Below are 19,235 nucleotides of genomic sequence, written 5' to 3' on the forward strand. Positions count from 1 at the left end.
ATCCACCTCTGAGCAACGACCTCTTTCACATCAGGAGACATTTTTTCTTCTTCTAGCAACTCATGTGGGAAGAGATCTATAAGAATCATAAAGTTCAACTCCCTTCTCTTCGTGGAACTATCTAAAAATACACCATACAATGGTGTCATCCAACCCTTTTACTCTTGACTTGGGGACTGCTTCCCTGAGGAACATGTTATGGTGACCAACCACGCTCTCAGTGAAGAACCTTGTCCTGATGTCCAATCATCTGAACATTACCAGCAACAGCTTCCTCCCATTTCTTTGTGTCCTATCTCCAGTCCCTAGAGAGGGGAGACCAACACCTCCCCCTCCACTACTGGTGGTCAGAGAGAAAGTCTGGGGTTTGTGGCCAGCTATCCACACACTCAACAAATATGCAACACTGAATCTTGAAGTGAGATCTCCCCTCAACTCAACTCAACTCAACTCAACTAAAATTAAAAAAAAAAAGCACTGAAAAACAAAAAACCCCAAAACCAAAACCCCAAACAAACAAACCACCACAGAACCCCCCAAAAAAAACCCAAAACCAAAAATATTATAGACAGCCACCTGGATCTACAACTTATTTATCCCAAATGAAATTGAACTATACCCTAACAACTGCTTTCCAGCCCAAATCTTTTTATAGTGCTAAATCTGGGGTGCTCAGCATTTATTTTGGATAGCTGCACAATCTAAAACAAAGAATCAAAAAGCAACATTTGCAGAATTCATGGCAAAAAACCCCCAAATTATTCATCTCGTATCACCTTCAGAGATGGTAAACTGGTTAATGGACTTTAACTTCACTCGCTACAGATTATCAGTGATGATGCTCTGGTATTACCAACAGGATTTACTTTTGTTTTTGCTATTAAGTGCGAGCATAAATAATCTCCTCACAGGGTCTAGAGGACTAATAATGCTAAGAAATAAATTTAGGTATTCATTTTCTAGTCCACCTACATATATTCTGTGTAAGTTGTACAATTGCTCTGGATCAATTGGTTGCTAAAATTTCCCCTCATTTGTCTTCAAGAGTGGTGATTAGATGCATATAGAGGTTACAGCTAAATCTGAGTGACAGTCAGCACTTGAAAGCAAATAGCTTATTTTCCAGAATATTTACATGAGATGAAACATAATGGAAAAAATGAGAGGGATAAAGGGGAGTCCATTTCTTGCTGTAACCTGCAAGTATGGAAGTATGTTATGCAAGTAACACCCAAACTAGTCACCCAAGAAGGGTATGAATGTTTGATCACATTTAATTGTAGTTTGATCTTACACTTCACTGTTTCAGGAATTTCCCATAATTCTTTACACAATCTAATTGTGTGTCTTAAAGTTCTCAGATTCTGAGCATCTGCACAAGAAAACTAGGGCAAGGAAGTGCTTTCCACCTTTGAGTACTCAGTGTAAGACCAAGGTAGACTGTGATTTTATGCTTCTGTGGTATCAGCTGTCAACATGATCAAAAAGCCCAGCATGATCAGCCTTTATCAGCTCCTGGTGCTTATCAGCCAATAGCTCAGAGGCCACATGGACCACATAGCTCACAAAGATTCTCCAGCTGGAGAACATGGAGGGATTCACATTTTTGTCCTGCGTCCACATGCCCCATTGTAATTACACCAGTTAGAGCAGCTACCATTTTTTACAACATTCCTTCACTCAGAGGCTGCCACAAGAGCTTCACAGACACCATCACCAGCCACACTAGCCGTGTGTGTCAGAGCTGAGCCTCTTCAGATGTGGGATGAAGGTGCACACACCCTCATGGGTATATCTAAGGAGCCAAAACCCTCAGGCTGTAACTAACTTCCCTGCAACACTAATGGGAAAGCCAGCTCTCCAGTCAGCTCTTGTTTTGTGTCAAGTGTTCTGCAGCTGGATGTTGGGCAAGAGCTGCCCACACAGATGCTGCTGCAGAGCACAGGGCTCACCTGAGTGCATGAATCTCAGAAGTTACTGCAGAACTTCCTTACGTGTGAGTGGTGTTGGCAGTGCTGAACCCCATAGGAGTGTCTGTACGTACACCCCCATGCACCCCATACGGACTGGGAACTGTTTCCTCTCAGCCACAATATAACTTACCTGAACAGACACAACATTTCTGCTCCTCAAAGTCACAGAAAGCAAGACAATTCAAAAATGAAGTGCATTAGAAGAAATCCTTATGAAGACTTTGAACTGTAATTGATATAGTATCCAATTAGCACAAATATATACAGATTAATAAAGGTTTGCCATTTAGAAGTGCAGTTTCAGTGACCAGAGAGGTAGTCGTTGTCTGAACTGTTTGACGTTTCTTACAATCACTGCCACGTTTTGAAAATGTTCAATTCTCTTTTCTATGAGGAAATCAGACAGATGTTCTAGTAACTATCCTTCCATACATATTTTTTCAAATTGTAACATAAATACATTCAAACTTTTGAAAAACTGGGTTTTTTTAAACAATCTTAAAAGATAATAAATACATTAAAATAATTAAATATGCTGAGCAAATCCGTTTGGAAATAGTTAATAGGCTTACTGTGGCTTGTGATACGAACTGAACATACAACAAAGGGGACTCTTTAAACACACGTGGAAGTGACCAGTAAACAAAATCTGCATCATGACTAGAACTGCTTTTTGCAACCAGTAGCAGTGACTCTCCTATCTTGTTCTGGATTACAATGAATAGTCTTTATATTTTAATGACAAACCTCAGGGGTTTTTTTTCCTTCAGGATTCTAAAGCCAGATTCCAGTGTGTTCAAAATTTCTCTTAGCAGTGCCCATTTAGCTAAAAAGTTCTAGGACTGCATTTAATCATATGCAAAACATAAACACTTTTTATCTGATGAGTAGATTTACTAACAGTGACTTCCTCTACTATTCACCCTTAACCTTGAAGCAATTCTTACGTGAATCAGTAGCCATGCACACCCATCCCAGTTGGAGGCCACCAGGGCAGCTTAGGAGTGTGTGGCCCAGGGATGGAAGGCAGGTAGAAGCAAAAGATACTTATTGGTAGATTCTTGCAACGCTTTAGGGGGAAATGCAAATTTTTCTTGATTTTACTTTTAAGACTGAACCAAAAGCCTGAAAAAAAACCCAGAGAAACTCCAACCAACCAATCAAAAAAAAAAAAAAAAAACAAACTCCAACCCCCCACCCAAAAAAAACCCCCAAAATAAAAAATCCCAAAACCAATCCAACAAAAAAACCTCCAACCAAACAAAATTATCTCAATAGAAGAAAAACAGTCAAAACACTTGTTCCTAAAATATATTGAACTCACTGAACCAGACAGCAATCATTAAAGTGTAATTCAAAACGGAGAAGAAAGTAATTGCTTCAATCTTCTACTTTTAAGTCCCAGTCCTAGAGTACTATATACTGGTAATTTACAGGCAAAAAATAAATACAGACATACACATTCAAGATCAACTCCTCTTCAAAATGTTAATTTTGCTCATTTCTGGACTGGCTTTCTATGTTTTCTGGACGTGAATCCAGATGTGAATTAACTACAAATCAAGCCAGAAGTGACCAGTAAGATGGCGAAGCCAAAAGCAGGGCCTCACCAGAATGTACATGCAATTACATTAACAGAGGAATAAGGTATGTCACCTTTAAAGGTGACAGTAACTCCCTAAGCAGCTACTTTCATCATTAAGCTTCCAATTCATACCCTCTGTAAAGGAAAGTAATTTTCTATCATTTTCCTCACCCATTCCTGCTCTCCAAGCAGCTTTACCTACCCCTCACAGAAAACAGCCTGTAAAGGACAGACCATAGCCTGCAACATTAAAGGACTTTAACTGTAAGAGCACTAAGTTTGAGAATATTAAATGGGCAAGAAATGAAAATGCAAACAAGTAATGTATGCAAAAATAAATGAAAGTAATTTCTGTGGTTGAGATCTCTTATATGACCTTAAGGCACTCTACATTTATTAATAAACTTTTGCCTCTTGTAATTTCATACTTGTGCCCTCTCATGATTTACAGATACAGAAATTCTGAAAGAAATCAGCTCTGGTAAAGATCTGCATTATTAAAAAAAAAGTCTTCCCAAATCTCACTTGTGTCTTTCACTCCGTTTTTGAGTAAAGCCAATCTGACAGGCTGACCACTCTGAAAAAAAAAAAATCAAATGAACCACCCAAGTCGATCAGAAATCTACCTGTCCTGTTGGTTTCTTGTTTGTTTTCCCCCAATGAAAATACATACATCTAACTGCTTTCTTATTAGCTGAAATACACAATAGAGCTAGTTTTAATTTAATAAGGATACATCAGAGTAGCCAAAAAATGCAATACATCTTTGTTGCTGTGTTGTCTATTAAAGCAGCAGAAGAAACAGAAAAGGGAAGCAACCCAATGCCTGCAAAACATCAGTAATCCGTGAGTAATGGACTACCTTATTTACAGTGGAATATCCAGTTATTTCTAATGGGGTTACTTGGAATGTATCACAGTCAATGATTTTAGAAAATTACTCTATTACTGCATCATGCTTTGCCTAGCAATTCATTTAATCCAAATGTGGGGTCAGAGCCTTCTACCAGACACAATAAAGCAGTACCTCTAAAAACAAACCCACAACATATGACCAAAGCCAAACTTTATTTTTCGTATTTACATACAGAAACTTTTGCATTCAAAAACTTGAAAACCAAATAATCTGTACATATAATACAGCAATTTAAGTCTTCATTAATAGAACCTAAATTTTTAAGTCAATTCAAAAATCACTATATTAAATAAACCAGTATTAAAACCCAAAAAATGGTGATGAGGATGAAGAGGAAAATAATGACCACACAGCATTTGCATTCTGCCCTTCGCATGTATCACTTATGCTCACTGAACATTTGTTCTCAGTGTAACTTGAAAAACCTCCAAATTCTGAGTTTCTTTCACTTGTCTGAAATAACTCCAATAGGGTGTGCAGTGGTGAGCTACAAGTGCTTCTCTTCTCCTGAGGTACAGACAGTCCATCTGAATTCTTTACACAAAACTCCACATTCTGTTTCTGGGTTTCTCTTTTATTCCTTCTCAAGTTAAGCTTCACTTTTCTGTGCAGCTTTCCAGACGGTGAACTGTGGGCAGTGCTGGCAGCTGATGCATTAAGTCCTTTGTTCACAGCAGTATCAGATACCTCAGCCTTGAGAACAACACTGTGCTGCATTTGCTGATCATTATCACATAAATCGTGATGTTTCTTGACAAACGTAGGATTGGCATCTGTTTTTTTCAAGCACTTTGCTGGTAGAACTACTGAATTATTTAATTTTCGTTTTTGCTGCAGTAAGTTTTTGTCTTTTTCACTAAAATCTGTAACTTGGGTATGAGAATATAAAGTATCCACTCCTTCCTGAAAACACTGTACATTCTTTTTACTTACATCTGGTACCAGTATTTCCTTGCTGAACGGCTCAGAAACTAGAGACGAGTTCTCTGTGTACACTTTGTCAGTTTTCTGAAGGGGTGGTTGTATGGAATTTGATGATACAACAGTCTCTCTTAACTTCACAGCACAGGAGCAATCAGTTTTCATATTTTCATTATTAATTCTGAACTTACTTTTTAGTTCTGAAGGTTGTGATGGGTGACAACAAAGAACTGAAGAGACAGGTGCAGAAACAGGGGTAGGTATTGGCACAGAATTTGGTTGTATTTCTGCAGGCTGGCGATCCAGTTTGAGTGCCTGCATTGCAGTATCCTTCCAGGAGTAACTTTTCAAAGAAATGCGTTGCTTTTTCAGTCTCTCTTTCAGCTCATCTGGTCTGGTTATCTTTCCAATAATGGGAGAAAAACATCCTGTGCTACATTTTGTCCTACAATGAAATTGTTTAAAAATATTAACAAACATAAAAAACCCCATGCAACATAACTCCATATGCAACTGATCCTAGAAAAGCAACTGAATTGACAAAGGAGTTTTGTTTTTACTCCTCAAGGAAAGATACATTTAGGGTAGTAACAAACTATTTCTGCAGGAGCAGAGTGCCTTATAGTGTTGATGTTTTCTTACTGATTTCTACAGCTCATGAAGTTGTTTCAAAAACACACAAAGTAGTCTAGTATTTCAGTAAATCTCAATTTACAGTGGCATTAAGAACAAAAGAAATTAATGAAGATAATGCAATGACTATAAATACTTACAAACATTCTACGATACATACACACAAAATTAACATGATTTTCTTGACAGGATTTCAAGACTAACAACTCTGAGTATTTTGAAATCACAAAAGAAATAAAGGCCTGCTTTCATTAGGCAGTTGTTTGACTCTATTTGCATTTCCTTTGATTTCACCAAGAATATCTGTATTTCTTCATTATTTGCCTTTTTAAAAATAAATAAACAAGAAAGTTATTCCCTATCTCCTGACTAATTTCCAAAAAATCAGACCAACCTTGAATAGTGTTACTGCTTCATGTAGCAAAGACCCTGGTGCCTACAGTCCAAGACACCAAACAAGCCTTTCTTGCCCTTTCAAGCTCTTGTGCTCCAAAGAAATGAACATTTGCTTTCTCTGTCCTGCACAAGCAGCACAGAAGCTAAGAGGTCTAGAGTACAGGTATACAAGTAGGAAGTTTTTCCACAGGCAAGGAGAGCAGATTGACTAATTCACTGTCCTTAGACTACTAAATATGACAGAAAGCATTCAGAGTAAGATGTCCAGACATTGCTGTCTTTCTGTTAGCAGTATTTCAGTACAGTAGTTTTTGTTACAGGAGCCGAAGATAAGTAGGACAACTTCTGGCAACTTTCAGTCTCATCTTTCTCTGATGTTATCTGCACTTCTGGTTTTTGGATTTTTATTTTTTTTTTCCTAAGTTCTGCTTTACAGAACTGGTTTGCCATATACAACCTCATTGAAAATTTCCATGATTTATTTCAGCCTTAAAAACATGAATCTATCCTGGTCTATTCAGATCAAGAACTTCAGAACTATCTTTATGTTCAATGTCCTGACTCACAGAGTCTTTAGAATTTACAACAGGTAACTCACCTTTTTATTTTTTCTGTACCATCATCTTTGTATGCAACAAACTCATAAACTAACTTTGAGATTATATCATCAACAACTTTATACTGTGTACTTTGTGCAAAATTTTGGTGCCGCTCACTTTCAAGATGCTGCAATAAAGAAAAAAACATTAAATAAATCTAACAGTACATATATGAATATGCAAGTCAACAGTACAACAAGGAGCAAGTAAATATCATTAATTTACTACCAGCATCTCCAAGACATGAATTACTAGTGCCTTCAGCTATCAGAGATATGTTTTAACTCTTAATTGCTGCTTCTAAAATGGAAAAAAATACTAATTTTCTGGTTATTCAGAAAAATATTTTAAAATAAAAATTATAGGGAAATCTCTGGTTATACCACATTAAAGAGATATGATGGTATCAAAGCATATACTTGACATTTCACATACTGTCTGCAGATCTTCATATTTCTTCCCACAACATTCACAATATCCTCTCTTTTTTTTGTCCTTCTGAGGAAGCTGAGCAGGCATTCCACAATCCTTGTCACTGTTTATTTTGTTTCTGTTAAGAGAATATTAATGAGCCTTAAACATGGAACTGAGTGCACAACTTGTCCCTCACAATATGTACTTAAAACACCCCCCCAAAAAAACCCCTTTGTTTTCCCCTTAAACTATTTACATTATTTTAGTCAACACTTAAAAAACCCGAAGAGTTATGCATAGATTTAACACCAAACAAACAAAACCCAGAAACATTTACTGCAAGAAGACAGGCAGACCCAGCAGAATGATATGTAAGCATAGAGCATCCTGGTTAGTAGACATACTATCACTGACTCAGAATAAATAATACAAAATTACTAAACAAATAAAAATCAAAGGACATTTGGAAGTCCCTGTGCACAGCTGATAAAACCCAAACTAGAAACAGTAAAAAAAAAAAAAAACGAAAAAAAACCCCCACCACCCACTGTTGGTTATACATAATTTTGAATATGCTGACCAAATGCCATTTTGTCCTGTTTTTCTAGGTAAAGGCTAAGTGGGATGCAAAAAAATGAAACTAAGTTCTTCCTGGACATTAAAATATGAAGAGGTTTTCAACAGCTGCTCCATGATCTTCAGAATCCTCATCTGGGAAGAGCTACTGCTAGATGCAATCCACTATTAAACCACTTAAGCTGGATATGCCAGCAGTAAAGCAAAGTCATCAATCTCTCCTTCCTTTTTACTTTGAAGGAATCGTTCTATCTCCCTTTTTACCAAGTATCTGCATAGATGTAAGCTCAGGACTTGACATCTAAAAATCTGTCTTGAAAAGTCTCTAGCTTACAAAGCATAGCAATGTATTGTTAACACCCTGCCCCAGCGTATCTTGGGTTCCCCAGGACACCAAGCTCTAGTGTGTGCTGTAACTGTTACAGCAGCCTTCACACCTTCCCTCTGGAGAACAGCAAAACTCATAGGGAACCAGTAAAGCAGGGCAGAAGCAACGGAATGGATCATCTGAAGACTGAGTAAGTCTGCAGGTTCTGCCCAATGCAGAAGCAAGTAGAACTAACAACTTCTCTTCAACAAGTTCTTCTCCCAGGTAAAGACAAAACAAGTGAACATCCCCCTCTTTCTCTCCCTCCCAAAATTGACATTGGTCACATTAACCTGCTGAGTATGAAACATTTTCCCATTTAAACATCTCTTTGGTATGTGCCCACCTGAAATATTAATTAGGAATATTTATTCAAACATAAATCCTGAAAATTTTAATGTATCATATTCCTTAATCCAACTAAAAAAACCCTGCCTTTTTGGTTTTTTAATGCTTTAAGAAGAATGGGCCTTTCCAACATCCTCTAGAGAGACACAATCAGAAATTGCCTTATTAATACAGCAGAAACCTCTTCAATACAATACATATTTTTTGCCTTTTCACACTGCTACCTTCCTTACAATTAAAAAAAAAAAAAAGGAAAAAAAAAAAAAAGCATCATGGCAATATGAGCTGAAACCTCCAGCACTGTCTTACAGTCAAGACTGGACAGAACTGTGGAGAAGCCACTTCATGAAGAAAACAGGTATCACACCTAAGTAAGTCTTCAGCCCCAAGGACAGAAAAGCAGCAAGAATACAGAAAGTTCCACGTACACGAAAGCTACCCTTCCCCTAAATATATTTAATCTCACACATGACTCAATTTCAGAAGTCAATGAAAAAAGCTAGGTAGAAAAAAAATTAAAAACCAACACTGATTCACAAAAACCAGTTAATTAAGACTCTTAAATAGTTTCAGATCATAAAATTGATTTGCTGAAGTTCTAACTGCATCTGTAGTGCTCAAACAGAGCCTGAATGCCAAAAATGTGTCACATAAACACTTACTGTAAAGCCAGCTGCAATTCTACTGGGCTGCTGGCATCCATTTTTCTTCTTTGAAGAACTGAAGCAGTATTAGCACTCTATCTAATTTCTATAAATTATCAACAATATACACTCTTTATCAACAATGGTTAGGAACTGTGATTGAATATCACTGCTTTAATAAATTCAACTATTTATTTCAGCACTATATGGACTAATAGAAAAGAAGTCTTAAGAAACCCACTTCTTGTGAAATACTTACTGAACAGCATCCAAGATGAGGACAAAGAAGAAGCCAGTAACAGAAAGGAAAAAAATATCTTAGGCTGACCCACAGTGAAAGGAAAAGGCCACATTTTTGGATGTATGCACCTGTATGCCCAAAAAAAGGACTAAAGACAGAATAAAGAGGGCACAGATAGAGAGACAGACACCAACAGTGCTGTAAATATCAGATGAGACAGGGCTAATAGTATTAAATAGCACAGGAAATTAAAAGATGAGCAATTATTTTAGAACACAATTAGTCATCAGAGAACACTCTCCTCTACCCACACCTCAATAAAACAAAGTTTTCAACAAACCTTTCCTTAGACAGCTTTTGACCAGAAGGATACTTCTTATCCACCTCAAATGGACTATATGGCTTTGGAACACAATAGTTCAGAAATGGGAAACTCAGTAACTGCAGATAAAATGGTCGATACTGGCTGTATTAACAGAAAACAAGTGCATGAGAACCATCAAAATGGGAAAAGGGCTTCATTAAATACATTATTCCAGGTCCAAAATCTTCAAAAAGTGTTTCTCTTTTACATATGACATACACAGATTGCTAAGCAGATAAATATCTTCATGTAAGTCATTCATTCTTTCCTTGATACTTTCCTTCAGTTTCCACAGCCATTTTACACATTCCTTGGGATATGAATTGTGTGCCTGTTAGTTGTTTTGAGTTGGGTAACCAATAAACCCAAGAACAATTTGGACAACAGTGCCTTTGAGCTCCTGAGAAGCAGCTACAGCATTTTCCAACATCCAATGCTTTTTTTTGAATATATAATTTTCTTTATAAAAACCAATCAATTCACCATTCAAAATTTAAGAACTTTTTCATTTTTCAGAAAAATAATATTCCTGTACACCACTGTACTTTCAGAGATACCAGATCTAGCAACCATATCAGTGCTCTGAACAGACTAAGAGCTTCTAAAATAGGACATGTCAAAAGTTCACATACTGAATAATCAGTTGACTGAAATGCTGATGGCAGAATTCAATCTGATTTTTCCCCCACATTACTATTATAAGCTACCCAGGCAAAGCTACTAGAGCAAGTCTATAAAGCATAATGGCAACAGCAAAGCATCACATTCTGCTTCTAAACTGTTACTTATGTTGCATAAACATTAAAAAACATTATGTTACATAAATATTTAGAAGTGTTTCAAGTGTTTAGTACTCCACTGCATTGTGAAATTCACATATATTTATATATGAATTTCTTATCCTTACAACTCTGTTGGTCCAATTCTCCCCACTATCCCCATGTCCCTCATACCTATTGCACCAACTCACAGTGTACAACCAGGTTTAGATCTCTTTTTTTCAATTCAGTAAAGTGTCAGAGAAATCAGGTCAAAGATTTTAGTGCTTATAAACAACACCATAACTCAAAAGTTAGTTAGGAATTTAAAGGTGCAAATTATGCTCTGCAGAACCAAACTTTTTTTACAATTCATTGTTGTCTCAATTTCTGGATAACCAGCATTTTTTTTACACAACAAAGAATGACTGATTACAGAAATATGTGAAATTTTTCAAGGCTGAAAGTATCAAATCTCATGCTACTGTGGATACTGAAATCAGATTAACAGCTTGCAATTTTTCCTTTTAGAAATGATTGAACAGGAAATTAAACCTAATTTCAATTAATCATTTTAACTAACAACATCTCTTTCCTTATATCTAAAGGGTCTCAGCAGGAGATGAATGTAATTGAGTTGGAACTACAGGAGTGGAATTCAGTATGCAAAGTTCTATTTGTCTTTTGGGCTACAGGACTTGGATCTAAGGAAAGATGTAAAGGTTCAGGATTCCCTTTCATTCCTTGATAGGAAGTAACCCAGAGAACCCACTCTCATGATCTACAAACTGGAGTCACCTGTTAACTTGTCACTTCCATCACCTACTGCAAATATTCCCTACTATACTACTACTTGCTCAATCTCATTTGGTGGCTAAAGACATTTGTGTGTCATTTTAAGAGGGCAGTACACCTGACATCTGAAGTCAGGAAGTGGAAAGGAATTGAGATTTAAGGGCACACTTCCTCAAGTAATTCTGAATTACTCGGTTTGAGAATCACATCATTAAATGCACAAGACAACACTTACCGACTCCTATCTTCCACCCTGATAAATGGACTTTTCAGTCTACCTGCTCAAAGGGGGAGAAAATGAAATCAATAGAGAATTACTTTTCATCATTTACCAGTTGCCCCAGCAGCTTAACAAATAAGCAGACTTTATTTTAGAACTCATTATGTACAGGTTTTGACAAACTCTTGATTTCCACAAAATATCTCTACATGCTTCAGTTGGACGTACAAACTGGCACGTGACACCACATGTGACCACAGGAGAAATGCAACACATTTTTAAGCAGATAAGAAAATAAGTCAAGCCAGAAACCTCTACAATTATTGAAGTACTTACTTTTTGACTTTTGAGTAGTAACGTGTTTTCCCTATTGAAAAAAGAGAGATGGTGTAAATTTCCTGTATTATTCTGCACTGTACTTAAAGATTTAGCTGTAGATAATTTAAGTTTTGAGAGTCTCCCTGTGTTAATCATGACTTCATATGAAGTCATGATGAATTTTTCAGGAAACTAAGCTCATTAGTACTTTGAAACAAGGCAACATGTTTCCCAAAGAAATATTTCTTTCTACACCAAAAAAAGAGAAGTGCTCTCCTTCAGATGCCTCAATTTATTTTTTCTAAAAGGAAATCTAAACAAAGAATCCCAGAAAGGTAAATTTATACACTTACTCTCTCCACCCTGAAAATATCTTGCCATAGTTGAAAGTTCAGTCTTTAATACAGATAACATTTTTACAACACCTTGTAAATCTTAATTAACTGCAAGCCGCAAAATGCCACCAAAACCTTGCAGAACAGCAAGTATCTCCAGTTAAAAAAATTCTTTTCATTTGAATGGATTTACACAGGCTGCATCTTTCATTATTTTTAGCAATAAAGACTAAAATTTAGAGAAATATTTTGTCTTCAGAAGAAAGTGAAGTCTACATCAAGCATCAGCTGTTAAATGTAATTGATTCTGATAAAAGTACAAACTCATTTCACACTATTTGCCAAAAAACCCCACCCAATATCCACCAACACAGTGATGACTTGGCAGAGGATTTCAAGTGGCCTCAAGAACTAGCCAATATTACATTCCAAAACAACATCACACGCTGGGTAGTTTGCTTCTGTTTATTCATCAGGCCCCATGGCTAAACCAGACAACTGTGCAAATTACTAAGCAACTGCAGGTGGAGCACACAAGGCCTACAAGCTTTAATGCCTCACTACATCATACACTAAAAACCTGAGAAAAGGGGATTTTCACTCGCCAACTCCATGCACTTGGCAAAATAGCTTCAAGATGCTTTGTGCTTGTTCTCTATGAAGGAAGAGTTGCAGATTCCCTATAGCGACAGCTTTTCCAGGAAACGTAACTATGATTTTTCAAAATGGCCCATCAAAATGAAAGAATTTCTAATCACTGTGACATAGGGAAAATTATACAACGCAATGTAGCTGCCATCTGCATCATACTAAAACAACAATACATTTCATTAATTACTTTTGAGGCAGGCAGAATGAAAATTTCAGACAGTTCAGCACATCTGACACTTGGATATCCTTTGCAAGAGCACAGCTCTACACACTATGGAATCAATGCTACTATTAAAGTTATTTTTAAACAATGTTGAAATTTACAACAAATACTTCATATTTTCAAAGCTGGTTTTTAAATCAATTCATAAGACATACTAGTCTGTGAAAAACTGAAAATGAGCAATACCTTCAATGAATAAAATTGACAAGCTTCACTGTAGGCAGCTCTTAGTACTTTAGTACTTAGTGTTTTCTCAGTTAATGTGATACAAATTACATTTTTATAAATGGCAGAGAGGCACTTACCACATCTTTAGATGAACTTCCTGCTCTTTTGATTAGATAGAGCTCCCTTTTCTTTTGTTCAATGCAATTCTTAACATCTGGCAAAAAGTGGGAGAATTATACTCAGTTGACTCAATTTTTGTATGTCTGACATAATTTTTAATATTTTCAATTCAACAAAAGAACAGTTAAATGAATGTTACGCATTCGAGTCAGGTTTGATCTAATAAAAACATTTACCATCAATATGAAGTATCTTCACTCCCCAACTCAAAGCATTGGATAGTATACTACCAGAAGGGATTAAGTCCTGCAAGCAATAAATTCTATTAATAATCTTAAACAATGCATAGTAATTACTTAAAATAATTAAAAATATAATGTAATATGAAAGCTGAGATTAAAATGCAGATGCTTTGCTTCTAGCCAAAAGAATACTCTCCTAGACTCCTCTTCTGTCTGTCTCTGTATTACAGCATCTCACCATCAAAAGAATACATTTAACCTTCAGAAAACCAAAACTGTTCTTTATGGTCACATTTCATAGTAAGATTTGAAGACAGTGAATTTATATGCTTCATGAGCACCTCTCAAATCCCAGTTATATTAGCAATCCTGACAAATTTTACTACTTGTCCTAAGACTCTAAAGACTTTCAATTCTTTAGGAAGTACCCAGAAAACATAACTGACACTTCGCTGAGGACAATCCCTCAACTTCTGCCTGAGCATTCTGTGACTTCTCCCTAAAACCACTAAGACCACTTTTGCTACTGCTTGTTTTCTACAAAAACAAACCACCAAAGCTCTGAAGCACGAGTTTGTTGATTATATGGTTACCTGTTCTTTGATTGCTTTTTCAACCAAGGACTTTCCTCTGCTCATACGTACCTACATTAAAACAGAAACACATCTGTAGCCAAGAGAGATAATTTACATTGCTCTTAACAAATACATATATCAGCTACAAGGGTCTCCTTTTGTTCATCCTACTGCTAATTTTTCAGTAATGTGCATCTTTCTCACAGGACTACAGTTGATACAGTAAAAGGGAAAACACCCAAAACCAAAACAACGCCAACAAGTAATCATTTTCAGCCAAAGAAGGGTGCAGTGTTAGTACTGGAACAAAGCAGATGGTGGGAATAAGCAGCCAGTGACACACACCAAAAGATGAGGTTTCATCAGCTGGGCTGGTGAAAATTATAGTCATGAATATAATCATAGCCTCTGTCTTATCCCCTGCTTTTCTATCACCAGTGCATTTCCTTTTTCTGCTTTCCACTATTCATTCATAATGAGCTGCCTTTACCTATCCAGACTGGACGCAAACTGAGGTGACCTCACCTGTGCAATACAAAGACCAGCCTGCAGCCTGGTCATGTTTCTAAAGAAGCACCATATATACAGTACAGCTAACTATTTTCAATTTTATTTTGAAAGGACACAAGACTTGCCCATATAAGAAACTTCCCATAAACTTGCATAAATTCAGACACTAACTGTTGCAACTAATGGGATCCCCTAAGAAAGAGGTCAGAAGATCTTAACATTCACAATGCTCAATTTTAATTATTTCCTACTACTATTAGAGAGTGTTTCTGCAGATATCAGCATTAACAACATCAAATCAGACAGAATTTAATAGGCTGTGTTGCTAAAGAGACAGAAATCACTGGATGTCATCACATGCCTGATCTAGCTGTCAAACATGACATTAAAGTTGTAAGTCAGACATACTACATTAGAATATATTCTAGTGCACTCTGCTTATTTGCAAAAATGGATCCTTTTTAAAATTAGTTTTAAAAAACCTGCTGAATTAGTTTGAGTTTGTTAGGTTTAACAAGTTAGCCTAAATAAGTTAAAAAGAATGTTTGAAAGAAAAACTCTTATTCACCCAAGGAAACTGCTGCCACCTTTAGGAAACAAAACAGGAGAAAAATTGTAAGAGCATATCCCATGGATTGCACCTGATTTGCAGCATTATTACTAAGAAACTTACTGTATCTACTATCTTAAATGAACTTCCATCATGTCGATCTTTTCGGTTGCTAGGATGAGGGGAACCATTTCCTCCACTGGGTGCAGATTCTGGACTAGGAACAGGAGAAATCTGGCCAAGAGTTGGTGCAAATTTTGCCTCCTTTTTATTAGTCACCAGATAGTTGATATCTTTACTAAGAAAACTCTCCACTCTCTAAATATAAAAAAAAAAAAACCCAAATAATTATTTCAGGACAATAGATCAGTAACTCAGTTTTACATTGAGTATTTTAAAGGAAAGTGATAAAACTTTTCAAATAATTAAGTTCAAAAACACTGAGTTAACAAGAAAATATTTTCTAAATATCTGGATGACAATGACAATTAAGTTGTACTAGCATCTCACCAGTTACAAATTCTAATTTCATTTTCTTAATTTTGTAATCATTATCAAAAGAGCTTTGCTTTGTTTTATTACAATTTTTTACTATCTACCTGTAATATTTTCCAACTGCAAGAATGCAAACACTGCATTAAGGAATAACAGGCTAATTCAAGGAAAGCAACTCTCTCTAATTTTATGTAACAGAAATTACCAGAAGCGTTTAGCTAAATGTAAAGGCAGGTGTCTGCAAGTGTAATTTACAGTCTGCAAGAAGCTATAAATTTACTGAGCTTAGAACCAGCAGAAAAAACTAAAATTCAGGATTGCTACCATGTTTCACACCTACAGTTTTCATACAGCTTCTCAAAAAAGTAAAGTCTTAAGTAGATTCACATTCTCACACTCAGCAATATAAAAATGTGGTCATTCTGCATTTACTCTCTTCCATTTTGCTCCTTCAGTCTCTTTCATTGCCAGCTACAGTGTGATTAACAGCTATCTGCCTTATTATTTCATGTCAGATTGTATAGTTGCAGGTATTTTCCTTTCTTCCACTAATCACTGGAAAGCACAAATGACACAGCCTGAAACTGTGCCTTTCAATTCTGCTCTATGTATCTTTTACAGAAACAGGATATACAGAGAGAGGCACTTTTAAGTGCACTCCACACAAGTAACAACGGAACATGGTAACTGATCATGAGGCTGTTGAGCACCTCAGGCTGAGGCATTTACTCCTCAGAATAAGCCAAAACACCTTCCTTTTCAGTCTCTGAGTTTTCACCTGACTTTTCCCATATGAATTCCTAAAATTCTTGTTTAGAGAGAAAGACAAACGACAGCATGCACTTAGCTGATGTTAAATGTAACACAATGCTTAACTTAACTCAAAACCGCGTTATTGCTATTCCTTACTGACACTATGATTTCAGATAGCACCTTGATTTACAAGCACCAATTTTATAAAATTGCTCAGTGTCCCTCTGAGAAATATACAAAAGAAGTACTGCCAAAGCAATTTTCAGAACAGCTAGCAATTTAAGCAGACCCCTTCTGCCCCTGTGCTTAAAAGGTGTTTAGTAATACATACAATGCAACTAATATTATTATTATATCCTGTACTTGCTTGCATCAGAGTTCCTTCCATACAGAAAGGAGAATTAGAAAAAAAATTAGTAAGAGGCTTATAAAATCTACTGTTTAAGTAAGAGTATTCAAAAACACTAAGATACTCCGTGCAAAAAGTAGTTAGTGAAGTTACTGACCTACAGAAAACATTTATAAAACTCTTCCTTTAATCTCTTTCAGGTTCAGCTGAACGCTGTTAGATGTAACATGCAAACATGTCAATACAGTCAAAAGCAGAAGAAAAAGTACCTCAAACAGTGAAACCTAATAAATTTGGATAAAATTTTAAGCCAGGAGAAAAATCAACTGAAAACAGAACTTCCTAATATGAACTTTTGTTCCAATCAGTAAAGCAGCTTCTCTTGAAAACTCACAGAATAATTTGCTGATAAGCCTATTGTTTGTACTAAAGTTTAAGACAAACACAGAAAAATAAGACCACATCTCAGATAACTACAAATAACATTAAAATGCAGTTACAAAGAACACAAAAAAGGCATTCCACATGTGCACAGTTCTTTCTAGGTTCATACAAGTCTCTATTATTAACTTACCCCTCCCAGCTCTTTGAGGTCTTTTCCTAACTTTTCAGAGATCACATTTGATGGGATATCGAGGTAAAACACCTTCCCAGTGAGGGGCTTAAATTTGAGTTTCTCTGGTTTTCCTGTGTCTTTTTTCACATTCTTCAGGGAAGATCTTATCTTTTCTGTTTTTGCTTGTATTCCATCTGCTGGGAAAAAAAAAAAAAAAAAAAAAAAAAAAAAAAAAGGAATTTTAAACAGAACTGGACTTTGGTTTTAGTTTGAAGTTTTATTTTCAAAAGGGAAAATTCCTAAATTATGGAAACGGATAGAGCAAGCTTCCATAGAACGGCTTGGACTGGAAGGGACCTTAGAGATCACCTAGTTTCAACCTCCCTGCCAGAAGCAGGGACACCTTTCACTAGACCACGTTGCTCAAAGCACAATTCCACGTATTGGTTTTACATTGTTTTTTCTTCCTCACTGACTTTCTTCTAGTTACTTCTCCTCTGCAGAAGCTCAAGACAATGAGAGCTGCCACAGGAAGTGAACAGGCCTCTTCTGGAGACAAAAAGGCAACATGCAAAACAGTCCCTCTGGTAAGTATTCCATCCCTCCCTGAAACAGTCTTAGATAGGAAAGGGAGCGGAACCACTAGTCATGCTGCAAAATCTTCTAAGGTTTATGAGCACACTAAATAACGCAGGAACAGCACTCAGTTTTGTAGGATCTGGAAGATAAAAAAACCTAGAGAAAAATGAAAATGAGGAGGCAGGTTTGTATAACTGATCCAGAATCTAAACAGAAAAGGTGGATGATAAGCGAGCGTGCAAGGAAAATTCTGTAATAATCACTGTTCAAATATGGTGTTATACGCACCACGCTCATGCCAAGGCCGTTCAAATATTAACACACTAAACACTGGAACTAATATTGGAGCACACATATTAAACCTCTCAGGGATAATCAAAAGTTTGGAGCGCTTTAGCAGACTGCAATAGCAATGAAGGGTCTCTCTCGCAAAGGGGGTGCATTCTCACACCCGGGCCTAAGGCGCCCTCCACACACACACCAGCGAAGCCCTGCCAGGGGGGAGCAGCTCGCCCAGCATCGGCCCGGCCATTTCCCACACACCACGGACACGCTTTTACGTTTAACTCCCCAACCCAGGCAAAGCCCCTTGGAGCTGCCCCCTGCTCGCAACGCCAGCCCGAGGGCGGCTCCGGCCCAAACCCGGCACGGGCTGCGGCGCCTCACGGCCCCGGCCGGGATGGCGGCACCGGCTAAGAAAGGCCTGAACGACGGCGGCAGCTCCCCCGCGCTGCCCACAGCCCCCCGCCGCTTACGGGGACGCGCTCCTTTGTCGGCGGGCTCGGCAGCGCTCGGCTTCATCTTCCCGCGGGGTCACATCGTGCTCCGCTCCGCCGGCTCCCCGATGGGGCACAGCCGCTCCTTGGCCGCCTTCCCGCCTCCGCCACGGCGGCCCCGGCGCCCTCACCAACGGCCCGCGCGACCGGGCCCCTCCCGCCGAGGGGCGGGCGGAAGGCCAGGGAAGGAGGGAAGGAGGGAAGGAGGGAAGGTGGCCGTGGGGACGGAGCTCGGCGGCCTCGCCTCGGGAGGCGGGGGCGGAGTGGCAGCATTTTTCTCTCCTC

At 37.6% G+C, this 19,235-nt stretch overlaps 1 protein-coding gene across 3 annotated transcripts; it reads right to left on the reverse strand.

The window, feature by feature from the left end:
* Nucleotides 1-4,607: 4,607 nt before the first annotated feature.
* DBF4 (DBF4-CDC7 kinase regulatory subunit) lies at nucleotides 4,608-19,114 on the reverse strand. 3 transcript variants are annotated; one of them, XM_066198082.1, is made up of 12 exons: nucleotides 18,930-19,114; nucleotides 17,614-17,789; nucleotides 15,566-15,760; nucleotides 14,401-14,451; nucleotides 13,802-13,871; nucleotides 13,583-13,659; nucleotides 12,087-12,117; nucleotides 11,766-11,811; nucleotides 9,954-10,079; nucleotides 7,459-7,573; nucleotides 7,023-7,150; nucleotides 4,608-5,840 (listed from the first exon to the last, which is right to left on the reverse strand). In XM_066198082.1, exons 1-12 carry the CDS (start codon nucleotides 18,973-18,975, stop codon nucleotides 4,775-4,777), a joined length of 2,127 nt encoding a protein of 708 aa, XP_066054179.1. In that variant the 5' UTR covers nucleotides 18,976-19,114; the 3' UTR covers nucleotides 4,608-4,774. The 3 variants fall into 3 exon arrangements, with proteins under 3 accessions (XP_066054179.1, XP_066054171.1, XP_066054162.1); XM_066198074.1 differs by having other exon boundaries at nucleotides 11,766-11,808; nucleotides 17,614-17,792; XM_066198065.1 differs by having other exon boundaries at nucleotides 17,614-17,792.
* Nucleotides 19,115-19,235: the final 121 nt, after the last annotated feature.

The sequence above is a fragment of the Chamaea fasciata genome, unplaced genomic scaffold (assembly GCF_029207755.1).
Source record: "Chamaea fasciata isolate MVZ Bird 193981 ecotype frontalis unplaced genomic scaffold, bChaFas1.0.hap1 SCAF_1, whole genome shotgun sequence".
In the NCBI taxonomy this organism is placed as follows: Eukaryota; Metazoa; Chordata; class Aves; order Passeriformes; family Sylviidae; genus Chamaea; species Chamaea fasciata.

What these genes read in the sequence shown, in the direction of transcription:
- DBF4 (XM_066198065.1), bottom strand. Translation starts at nt 18,975, where the DNA reads ATGAAGCCGAGCGCTGCCGAGCCCGCCGACAAAGGAGCGCGTCCCC. An exon ending in CATTTAAGATAGTAGATACA is followed by an intron (nt 14,452 to 15,565) that starts GTAAGTTTCTTA and finishes GTTTTAATGTAG; the next exon opens with GTACGTATGAGCAGAGGAAA. An exon ending in AAAAAGCAATCAAAGAACAG is followed by an intron (nt 13,872 to 14,400) that starts GTAACCATATAA and finishes TATTGCTTGCAG; the next exon opens with GACTTAATCCCTTCTGGTAG.